At 51.2% G+C, this 12,215-nt stretch overlaps 1 protein-coding gene across 2 annotated transcripts in view; it reads left to right on the top strand.

Moving 5' to 3' along the window:
• The window catches only part of YTHDF1 (YTH N6-methyladenosine RNA binding protein F1), a 284,714-nt gene that overhangs the window by 178,661 nt on the left and 93,838 nt on the right, over positions 1-12,215 (top strand). Inside the window, exon 4 of one of the 2 annotated variants that reach the window (XM_069650782.1) lies at positions 9,961-11,478. In XM_069650782.1, coding sequence (XP_069506883.1) covers positions 9,961-11,478 — 1,518 coding nt within the window. Of the gene's footprint in view, positions 1-9,960; positions 11,488-12,215 lie in introns of both variants that reach the window. The other variant, XM_069650781.1, reaches the window with a different exon arrangement.

Raw genomic sequence — 12,215 nt, 5'->3', positions numbered from 1 at the left:
ATCACTGTTCCTGGGAGCAAAGCTCAATACAGTGGGGCAATTGGCCTCCCCTTCAGAGGAGAGGACCAAGACCATCCTGGGCAAGGTGCGGCGCCTGTTAGCCACGGACGTGGCCAGGGTGATATCCATCAAGTCCCTTCTCGGGATGATATCCTCATGCATCTATCTTGTACCCCTTTGCAGACTTCGGATGCGTCCGCTACAGGAGTTCCTCGACGCCCGCTGGTTTCAGGCGACTGGCTGCTTCGAGGACAGGATCCCTCTCGACGAGGAGTTCCATCGGGCGATCCTATGGTGGGGCACCCGTGCTCACCTTACTACAGGCACAGACTTTCAAACCCTGGCGTTTCAGGAGACGGTGATGACGGACGCCTCTCTGGAGGGTTGGGGGGGCCCACACCGGAGATCTCCACGCAAGAGGCCTTTGGCTCCCGGAGGAGAGGTCTCTTCACATCAACATTCTGGAGCTCCGAGCAGTGTTCTGGGCTCTCAAGTCGTTCCTTCCGTCCCTCAAGGACAAGATGGTGAGGATCTTCACCAACAACACCACCACCACGATGTTCTACATACGGGAAGCAAGGGGGCACCAGATCCCCAGCCCTATCCAAGGAGGCCCAGGATCTGTGGCACTGGGCCGTCGCCCAGGGGATGTTTCTGGTTCCCTTCCACTTGGCAGGAAAAAAAAACACCATCGCTGACTCACTCAGCAGGGAGCTGCGCTCGTGCCACGAGTGGGAACTGCGCCAGGATCAAGTGGATCGGGTCTTCCAACGAGGGGGCAAACCCCAGATCGACCTGTTCGCGACGGCGACAAACTCAAGTGCCAGAGGTTCGCCAGCAGCTTCCCACAGCCGAGGAGCATGGGCGATGCTTTCTCGTTCCCATGGGACGGCCTGTTTCTATACGCGTTCCCTCCGTTGCTGCTCCGCCTCATCAAGCAGCTCAAGAAGTCCAGGTGCAGGATGATCCTCGTCGCACTGGCGTGGCCGAGGCAGATCTGGTTCCCGGACCTTCTGGACTTGTCAACGTCCCCACCAGTCAAGCTGCCGGCGGACGCGGATCTTCTCTCCAGAGAAGGAGGCGCCATTCTCCATCACGACCCACAGTCGCTGAAATTGCAGGCCTGGCTCCTGCAGCACTAGTTTGGAGGGTACGATATACCGGCTGATTGCAGAGAGGTTCTTGCAAAGGCCAGGGTGTCCTCAACTCTCAAGTGTTACGGTCATAAATGGAAGAGGTTGTCTGTCTGGTGCCGTGCACAAAAGATTAAGCCTCTGCGGATTATGGCCCCTCAAGTACTGCCGTACCTACTGTCGCTGGGCAAAGTTGGACTGGCTCACGCCTCCATCAAAATACATCTGGCTGCCATCTCCCGATATACCAGGACTACGGGACGGGCGTCCTTGTGGTCTCATCGCCTGGTGAAGGAATTTATGAAGGGACTATTCCGATCATTCCCACCGGTGAAGGCTCCTGCCCCGGCGTGGGAACTTAATGTGGTGCTGACCAGGCTCATGGGCAGCCCCATTCGAGCCTATGCATTCGCCACCTTTGAAGTTCCTGTCATGGAAGACAGTGGTCCTTGTGGCCATCACCTCCGCACGACGAGTGGGAGAGATTCAGGCCCTATCTTGCAAGCCTCCATACTAGACTTTTCATGACAAGAGGGTCGTGCTGAGGACGCACCCCTCCTTCATGGCCAAGGTGCTGTCGGACTTCCACCTCAAAGAGCCGTTGGTGTTACCAGTTTTCTTCCCGTCGCCTTCGACGACGGCCGAGAGGACTTTGCACTCGCTGGATGTAGCTAGAGCGCTGAAGTTCTATGTGGACCGCACAAAGAGTTTTCGGAAGACGTCACAACTGTTTGTGAACTTTGGGTCTGTGAATCAAGGGAATGCTCTCTCGAAGACTTCCATTTCCAGATGGCTCTCCGGCTGCATCATGCACTGTCACCGGTTGGCAAACCGACCGCTGCCGGCCGTCCGAGAGCCCATTCGACCAGAGCGATCGCTGCTACCACGGCGTTCCTGTCTGGTGTGCCCCTGCTGGACATCTGCAGGGCTGCTACGTGGAGGTCGACGCACACCTTCACAAGATTCTACTGCGTCGATCGGGACTCCAGGGAGGAGTCCAGGGTCGGCCAAGCAGTACCGCGCAACCTGTTTGCCTAAGGTGAACCTGGTGAGGAGTTAAGAATTGCTTAATGTTGAGTTTGTATGTAATGCTTAATATTGAGCCTTTGCCACCTCCCGTGGTTGTGCATGTGTATACTGCTATGTATTATTTTATTCATGAGCATGTGAGTCCATGCCAGACCCCATGCTGGAGAAGGAACAAGTTACTTACCTGTAACTGTTCTCCAGCATGGGTCTGGCATGGATTCACATGCGAACCCTCCCACCTACCCCTCTGCGGCTCTTCACTTGGTCATACTGCCACTTGGCGTGCTACCAAATTTGAGGATGGCTGCCAGAGGCGGGGCTTAGGGAGAGAGCAGTCATTGGCTGGGGGCAGTATGACCCAGAAATCAGTGATTGGTTACTACTAAGAAAGACCAATCAGAAAAGAAACTGATACTGATTTTTTTTCTTTACCGAGAATTCCCAGCCTGACGGGGAATATTCACGAGCATGTGAATCCATGCCAGACCCATGCTGGAGAACAACAGTTACAGGTAAGTAACTTGTTCCTTTCCTTTCGGGGACCGCAAGGGGTTGTCTGCATAGGCGAGTCTGTAACACTATCCCTATCATTACGTGTAGTGTACCCAAAATCCCTCACACGCCGAGGTCCCACAGATTGTTTTTTTCCGCTCAGATAACTGGTCGCCCTATAGCGGAGCTCTTACATAAGCAACATTGTTTATTTTATACTGACTTGTCGGTTATTCCCCGTTAAGTTACTTCGGTCGCAAGAACTACGGGGGGATTTGTCTACGGCGGTGGATTTCAGCACCTAAGATCCAGCAGCCGGAGCTTCCACATGGTTGGGCCCTTTGGCCGACCTTTACATAGGTTCTGCACTAAGTGTAGGGTCCGATATCCTTGGAAGGACTCACACAGGACATGCAACGCCCGTCTCCCCTTAGATCACAACGAGAAGCGGTGTGCGGCCTGTAAACTCCTTAGGCCCAAGACCCTTAAGGAGCGCCATGTAAAGCGGTGGGCTGCATACGGTATGTCACGGGTAGAATCCGCCCCCAACCACAACACCCGCCGAAAGTGACGGGGGCACCTCCGATGACAAACATCTGTTGTGTATGTGATGGACCTCGAGGCGGACACTTCTAGGTCCGCCACGCCCCACCCTTTAAGGCCTGACTCTGGTCTCGCTTCAGGGTCAACACCCGGCGACAGGGGCGTAAGTGCATTTCACTAAGCACACAACCCCTACACCTATTTCGACGGGTACGTCGAAGAAGGTGAAAGCGCCTGCAGGGCCGTCAAATTTCAGTGGATTGCTCGGATCGTACAGATCCAAAGCCTTCCCCGCATCTGCAGCAGCGTCTTGCGCCTGGGCATTCAAAAACCAATAAGAGTGCTACCCCTAAATCAGGTTTACAGGCGAAGCGCGAAAATCTGACGCTGCGGCGGTCGCGATGGCTGCGCTAGGCTCAAAAATCACAACTAGGCCTAAAGTCGAAAACCGACCGTTAAACATGGGGCAGGCCGCGGACAAATATTTGAATACGCTGTGGTGCCCGATTCTCACGATACCTATGAGGACAGTCGAGAGCCTCTTTCCAACACCCTGAGAGACCATTTTCGACGCTATAGGGCGAAAGACGACATTTTTCCACCCGTAGGCCCTTCTGGGTCCTCTAAATGGACAAGGGAGAAATTTGAAGGGTGTATGGACCGTCTGGAAAGAATTACGTTTTTCTGAATATCCTGCCCCAAAAAGGTCTTGTGGAGAGCCTACTCTTCAATCTACTTCACATTTCCAAGAAGATCAGCCTTCTGTCCCCTTCCAGCATGAAGACATCGTCCAGATGGACACTTATAGGCACATTTCCGATGAAGATGAAGAACCTTCCTTTCTACAGAATTAAGAAGAGGAACAGACGGATGTCATGGAAAATTGGGAGGAAACTCAGCAAGGGAGGGGGGGGGGAACAGACCCATGGAGGCTTCCCCATCAAGATCAGGACACTGACGTATTGTGCCTGGATTCCCCTCTGTCCACCCTGGCTTGCCAGGCCTCGCCTGTAGACAACCAGATGGCCCTCAATTCCATGTTAAAGAAGGCAGCTGAGCATTTTCAAATCTCTACTCAAGAGGCAGTGCCTGAGCAGGACTTTGTAGAGGATATTCTTAACGAGAAACCTCCCTCTAGCCAGGCCATTCCCCTCCTTACTTCCATCAAGAGAAGATTGTCTCCCTCTCTGGTATCACCAGCTCAAACCCAGGCAGTGAACCCAAGAGTCAAGTTATTTTCGCCAGGTCCTTCGGACCCACATTACATTAAAGGACATGCCACCCCCGATTCTTTGGTAGTGACTACCACCTGAAAAAGGGCAGGAGTACCCCTTGCCACGGTTGAAGGCACCTCCGGATAGGAATTCAAAGAGGATGTATGCCTTAGGCAAGCACGTCACCTCTGCTGCCGTATATACCGTGCGTATAGCAAATAATAATACTACGCTGCTGGCAAGTTACGCTGAAGCTCAGTGGAACCTCCTTCAGGAAGGCCTCCAGGAGGTCCCAGAACGAGTCAAGGCCAAGCTTCTTTCTATTGTGGCCGAAGGAAGGCAGGTGAACCAGAATGTGATAAAGAACACTCTGGACATGGCTGAAAGAGCAGGCAGGTCTTTGGCCCAAGGGACCCTACTCAAAAGGCACGCTTGGCTGCGCGCCTCAGGATTTAAGCCCGAGAAACAGGCCTCGCTCATCAATAAACCGATTGAAGAAGCTAACCTCTTCGGAAAGGCGGTCGATGAGGCCTTAAACAGCCAAAAAAGAGCATGAGACACTTGCGTCTCTGCAACAAATAACCATCAGATCCAGGTCCCTCCCATGTCGCCCCGGTCGGAGGGCGCTTAATATCTTTGCTCACGGCATGGGAGGGGATAACTTCAGACCAGTGGGTCATAAAGACGGTTGCCCATGGGTACTGCGTAGAATTCGCTCGACCACCACAATTCCGACCACCACGCTCACGGCGCCTTTCACCGGACCATCTGGAGATCCTGAATCAAGAGGTGGAAGCGCTGCTGGGAAAGGAAGCCATAGAAGCCGTCCCTATTCTTCAGGTAAACAAGGTTATTTATTCAGTGTACTTCCTTGTACCCAAAAAGGACCTCACCATGCGCCCTGTTCTAGACCTGCGCCCAGTGAACAAGTTCATGAAACCTCAAAAGTTGTCATGATTCCTGCCCCTCATGTCCCCAGCCCTCCAAGATGTCAGGCTGCAGCCAGGCCATGATCACCTACATGGCCCTCAAGGGCCTCTCCATCGCTCCAAAGACCCACTTGGAGTCAGTCTTGGTGCTTGTGGCACCAGACTCACTCACTCCCATAGGATAACATTGGGGATTGGACTTGGTAGTGCTTTGGGGACATGATGGATGCCCCCACATTTTTCAGTTCCCAGAACTGCATGTGCAGTCTAGTCTTTTGGGTGTGGTTCAGCCCAGAGACACCTGGGATACCCAGACTATTTAAGCCACGCCCAGGCTGAGAAACATGCTTTGTGTTTTCTGCACCTGCAGCGTGATACTCGCAGTATTCGGATTGGTCTCCAGGTGGCCTGCATCTTTCTTCTGCGCTCAGCTCCTACAGGAACACTGTTAGGAACAGCCTTATCTTGCGGCGCTTCTGCCCATCATTCATCGCTTCTTCTGTTCTGCGGGCATCTTCGGCGGTGTCATTCCCATCCCGGCACGCCGCTTCCTAAGGAAAAGGGAAAATAACAGAAAAAAGGCATTAGTGAGCATTCAGCAAAACTTAGTTTATTTTTAAAGACTATATGAGCTTCAAACGCTTACCTGAATCCCAGCTGCTCTGGGGGAACTCTGTCTCCGGAACTTCACATCCATCTGCAAGAGGGAAAAGACACTCCAGGTTAGCGTGGAAACATCTAGAGGCGCCACATACCATGCTTACTCACGGCATTTCTTCATAACCAGCATCCACGCTGAAAACGTCACGGCACCTAAAAGACACAGAAAAAGTATTCCGTTCAATACAAATACGAAAGGGTCGCATCGCGCTCTCACTCACCTTCAGCGCTACTCGTCTCAGCAGCACGTCGCCATCCCCGGACGCCGCCCATCATCTAAGAAAGGAAAGGAACGAAGTTGGAGAACTGTTCAAAAGACTCATTATACTTACCTGTCGGACTCTTGCCAGTGAAGTAACTAGGCAGCAACGAGCCCGCATCAATCAACGCGCCCCTGTGCTGAAAGCAGGACGGAGAGCACACTTTCCAAGAAAACAAGTTGAGCTGTGGATTAAAGGGAAGGTTTGGACCCCGGGGATGAAGGGGTTCAAGCACACAGACAATAGGGAGTTAAACTCTACCAATCCTGTGTTTCAGGCCCAGTCTCCATTCGAGTAGACTCCAGGGAAGGGTTTGAGGTCGTAAGAGGTCAGAACAGGCTGAGTGACGTCCTCGTGGATACCAGGTGAGCGTTACAAAAGTTTTGCATGGTAACGCTGCAGGAGGTGATCCCACTGTTGAAACAGGGGGATTACATGGCAACATTGGACATGAAAGATGCATACTTTCATATTTCAATGTTGCCAGCGCACAGAAAATATCTAAGGTTCATGATAGAGGACAGGCATTACCACGGCATTGCCTCGACACCAAGGGTGTTTACGAAGGTCCTGGCAGTAGCTGCAGCACACTTGAGCAGCTTATCTGTCCAGGTTTACCATTACCTCGACGTCTGGCTCATAACAGGGGATTCGTACAACACATGTTTTTTGAAAACTCAAAAACCGAAGACCTTCTCTTCAGTCTTGGATTCTCTATCAACGAGAAGAAATCCAGTCTAGTCCCCAGTCAAACAAAACAATTTCTGGGAGCTCTAATCCGGACGAAAGACAGCCTTGTCTTCCCCTCCCAACGAGAGGGTTCAGACCCTGCTTTTCCAGATCCCTCAATATGTAGCCAGGGGGGAGGTGATGGTACGCAGAGCCATGGGAATGATGGTGTCGTGCATATACTTGGTTCCCCACGCACGGCTACGCATGCGTCCCATGCAAGAGTGGCTCAACGGCCAGTGGTGTCAGGCCAGCGGACAATGGGAAGATCTGGTATTTGTCTTGCCAGCCCTCGTTCTCTCTCTGCATTGGTGGTCAAGAGAAAACCTCTTGAAAGGGAAAACCTTCACCACCCCTGCAGTGGAAGCCACTCTCACAACAGACTCCTCTCTCAAGGAGTGGGGGGTGGGAGGGGCCTCACCTACTTCAGCAGACAGCGCACGGAGTGTGGTCCCCTCAAGTAGCATCCAACCATATAAATTTACTGGAGCTATTAGTGGTGTTCAAGGCATTAAAGGCCTTTCAGAAGCAACTACAAGGGAATACAGTGCTGATTCTAACAGACAGTACTACATCCATGTATTACCTGAACACATGGGGGCACTCCCTCTCCAGGGCTATCCAAGCTATCCCAAAACAATTGGATATGGGCTCAGACACCAGATGTTTCTGTTATCCCAACATGTTCCAAGGGAACTCGATCTTCTGGCAGACATGCTCAACCGAGATTTTCCTCTGCCGGAAGAATACGAATGGTGTCTGCACAAAGCTATCATGTCCAACGTCTTTGCAGAATGGAGCTTCCCAGAGATTGACCTGTTCGCAACTCAGGAGGGCGCCCAATGCCCAGACTACATCTCCAGGTACCCCCAGAACCGCTCCAAGGGGAACGGTCTCTGGATAACATGGTCAGGGAAATGTTTTTACGCTCTGCCCCCTCCGCCCCACCCCCACCCCCCCCCCCCCCCCCCCGACTCCTCTACTCAACAAGATAGTGCACAGGAAGCACCAGGAACCAGTTACCATGATATTGGTGGGCCCGCCAACCCTGGTTCGCTCATCTGATGGAAATGTCCCTCTCCCCACCAGTAAAACTACCCTGCCCGTACAAAATGTTGTCTCAGGATAGGGGGGAGACCCTATACCCATGCCCACAAACTCTGAATTTAGCAGCCTGGCTCCTGAGATCATAGAGTTTGGACACCTACAGCTCCCTCAGAGGTGCATGGACATAATCGGGGAGGCTAGAAAACCTAATACATGTTATTGCTATACCAGCAAATGGAAATGTTTTGTCATCTGGTGCAGTTCCAAGGGCGTCAATTCCATTGATTGCTCACCAACACACATTGTGCTGTTATTACCCATCTGTTAGACACTGGGTTGGTCTCACAATTCCCTAAAGGTTCATCTGGCTGCGCTCTCGGCCTACACCACATGACAACAAAGGGTGTTGTGGTGGAAGATACCGGTGATCAAGGCCTTTATGGAAGGGTTTAAGAGGATTTATTCTACCATTTCTCACCCAGCTTTCTGGGTGGGACCTAAATGTGGTTTTGACCAGGCTCATGGGAGCTCCCTTTGAGCCAATGCATAAAGCAAGTTTAAAAGATCAGACTTCTAAAACGGCATTTAGAAGGGTTAGCGAACTACAGGCTATTTCTGTTCTAGACCCCTTTGTTACAGTCCACAGGGATAAGGTAGTTCTGCACACTCACCCCAGATTTGTGCCTAAATTCATCTCGAAGTTCCATGTGAACCAATCGATTGAACTACCTACTATTTTTCCAGAATCCCACACACTAGATGTGCGCATAGCAGTCCTGTTTTATCTGGAAAGAACTAAACCACTGAGGAAAACAAACCAATTTTTTGTTTCAGTGGCAGCTGGTAGAGAAGGGGAATCCTGTCTCTAAATCGGCTATCTCGGTGTATTGTCAAATGAATCACACTGTTACACTCTTGCTAAGAGAGAACTGCCCTTCAAGCCTAGAGCACATTCTACTCGAGACACTGGGGCATTCATTGCAAATGTTCGCCTTGAGTCCATTTGCAAAGCGGCAACCTGGAATCCTGTGCACACCTTTACAAAACACTATTGCCTAGACATTGATTCTAGGTCTGATTCACAGGTAGGAAAAGCCAGTACTAAGACATCTTTTCTCTACTGTTCCTTCTCACAACCCACCTCCAACTCCGGGTACTGCTTGCTAGTCTATGCACAGCATGTGATTCTAAGCAGATTAACAAGCATCAATAGACATGCATTACCTACCGTAATAGCATTTCTGATGATTGTATCTGCTTAGAGTCACATGCGCCCTCCCTGCCGGGGTGGAAGGAACATAGACATCTTACTACTTCTCTCCTCTTCATGTACTCACTCACAATAGCCTTGGGCTCCCTCATGGCTGAAAAAATACAATCTGAGGAACCTCGGCACGTGAGGGATTTTGGGTACACTACACGTCAGGATAGGGATAGTGTTACAGATACTCCTATGCTGATGTCCCCTTTCGGTCCCCGAAAGACAAGATGCAATACTCGGCGGTTACCACTGGATGTCGGACCATATGCACAGCATGTGAAGCTAAGCAGATACAATCATCAGAAATGCTATTACGGTAAGTAATGCATATCTTGTCATAAAGTGGGTGACAATGCCTGACTCCATGTTCTTTGGGAACCTTGGGGCTGGACTTTCTCTTTGGGGCTAGACAAGGGCATTCTTGATGTGTGGAGGGTTGAGTGGGGGTGATGCCTTCCTGTACATATGTAACAAGGGATAGAAGGCTTTGGTGAGTTAATTTCACAAGTCAATATTTCTGCTTTGCAATCTGCTTTAAAAAGCAATGTTGTTCAATATTTCTATGGGGTCTACAGCTGTTTGGTTGGTACTGCTGCTGTGGAGGGCGTGGGTTACTTATGGGACAACAAATAATTAAGTACTTTGTTTGCTTTCTCCTGACAGAGTAACAGCTACCCTTCAATGACTGATCCCTACTTGTCCAGTTACTACCCTGCATCCATCGGCTTCCCATATTCTCTCAGCGATGCTCCCTGGTCCACAGGGCAGGACCCTCCCATCCCCTACCTCACCACCTACGGACAGCTCAGCAATGGAGACCATCACTTTATGCACGATGCCGTCTTCGGTCAGCCAGGTGGGCTGGGGAACAACATATACCAGCACCGGTTTAATTTTTTCACTGAGAACCCAGCCTTTTCAGCCTGGGGCACTAGTGGGTCTCAGGGCCAGCAGACACAAAGCTCTGCCTATGGGGGCAGCTACAGCTATCCCCCCAGTTCCTTGGGTGGGACAATAGTGGATGGGCAGACAGGGTTTCACAATGACAACTTAAACAAGGCTCCTGGCATGAACAGCATTGAGCAGGGTATGGTGGGACTGAAGATTGGTGGGGATGTGCCTGCCTCTGTGAAGCCTGTTGGATCTGTGGTGAATACTGCAGGCATGGCCAGTGCTTTGCCTGGCAATGGCTGCTCAAGCCTCAACATGGCACCCTCCAAGCCAACCTCATGGGCAGCCATCGCTAGCAAGCCGGCTAAACCTCAGCCGAAAATGAAAAAACCTGTTCCAGTGATAGGTGGGGCACTACCTCCACCACCAATCAAACACAATATGGATATAGGTACTTGGGACAACAAGGGACCTGTGACTAAGCCACCATCTGCCCAGCAGATGTCCTCACCACAGTCTGCCCCTCAGCTGCAGGCCCAGCAGCAGATGGTCCAGACTGTTCTGCAACACCCACCTCCACTACCCCAGCCTTCATACCAAAACCCGCAGCCTCCCAATCAGAACAGGTGGGTGGCACCTCGCAACAGGACCGCAGCCTTCGGCCAAGGTGGTGGGGCTGGGAACGACCTTAATATGGCTGCCGGTAACCAGCCCAGCACAGCTCCTGGTGCAGATTCCCACCCTGTACTGGAGAAGCTAAAGTCTGCTCATGGTTACAACCCCAAGGACTTTGATTGGAGCCTTAAAAATGCTCGTGTGTTCATTATAAAAAGCTATTCCGAAGATGACATCCACCGCTCTATCAAGTATTCTATCTGGTGCAGCACAGAACATGGCAACAAGCGCTTGGACAGTGCATTTCGCTCCATGAATAGCAAAGGGCCTGTGTACTTGCTCTTCAGTGTGAATGGCAGTGGCCATTTTTGTGGTGTGGCGGAGATGCGCTCTCCTGTGGACTACGGCACAAGTGCTGGTGTCTGGTCTCAGGACAAGTGGAAGGGAAAGTTTGATGTCAAGTGGCTCTTTGTCAAAGATGTGCCCAACAACCAACTGCGGCACATCCGACTGGAGAACAATGACAACAAGCCGGTGACAAACTCTCGTGACACGCAGGAGGTGCCCTTGGAGAAGGCGAAGCAAGTGCTGAAGGTCATCGCCACCTACAAGCACACCACCTCCATCTTTGATGACTTCTCTCATTATGAGAAACGCCAAGAAGAAGAAGAAGTGGTGCGTCAGGTAAACTTGCCCCCCCCCTATTCTCCCCCCCTCCTCTTTTTCAGCCCTTCTTGTTGACCTTCCCTTTTTCCACCTCATAGATCCTTCCCTCATGTCCAACTTCTTTCCCCCTGCTAAGTTTCATTCCACTGTGTATTACCATTACTCTTACCAGCACCATGCTCCCCTTTTTTTGTTTTTTTGTACCACTGTCTTACTTCAATTCTCATTCCTCGCCTCCTGACCCATTTCCTCCAATCTAGCATCTTTTCACTATTGTAACCTTCACCCTGCCCAATTCCTGCCCCTCATCCAAAACTCTACATGATTGCAGCATTCTCCCCCTCCTGTTGCTACCTGGCATAAGCATGCAGAAGATAAATTGATGGTTACAGGTAGATTTAAGCACCTTGCGTTACTGGTTTTCAAAGATAAGACACAAGGAACTTCACCTTCACCCTCAAGATTGTGTCATGTCATGGACAATCCATCGGCTGTGCAGGACATAAAACAAGATCTCAGACATGCAGGGCATGACGCATCAATCCTTTGCTGACCCCTTCCCGTTTTCACCTGCTTTACTGTTCCCCCTGTCCCTATCCCCTCCCCACATCTGGTCTCCCCCTTTGACCCTTCTGTCGCCCGCCCATAACTGCTTCACAGCTTCCCTACACTGCCCTTCAAAATCTCCCATTTAACTATTTTCCACCTTTCCATGCTCTCTTCTGCCCCTCCCCTGCCCTTTTGGC

Source organism: Ambystoma mexicanum, chromosome 3p (assembly GCF_040938575.1).
Source record: "Ambystoma mexicanum isolate Mex_15411 chromosome 3p, UKY_AmexF1_1, whole genome shotgun sequence".
Classification (NCBI taxonomy): Eukaryota; Metazoa; Chordata; class Amphibia; order Caudata; family Ambystomatidae; genus Ambystoma; species Ambystoma mexicanum.
The sequence above is the reverse complement of the archived record's forward strand: the minus strand, read 5'-3'. Positions and strand labels throughout refer to the sequence as shown.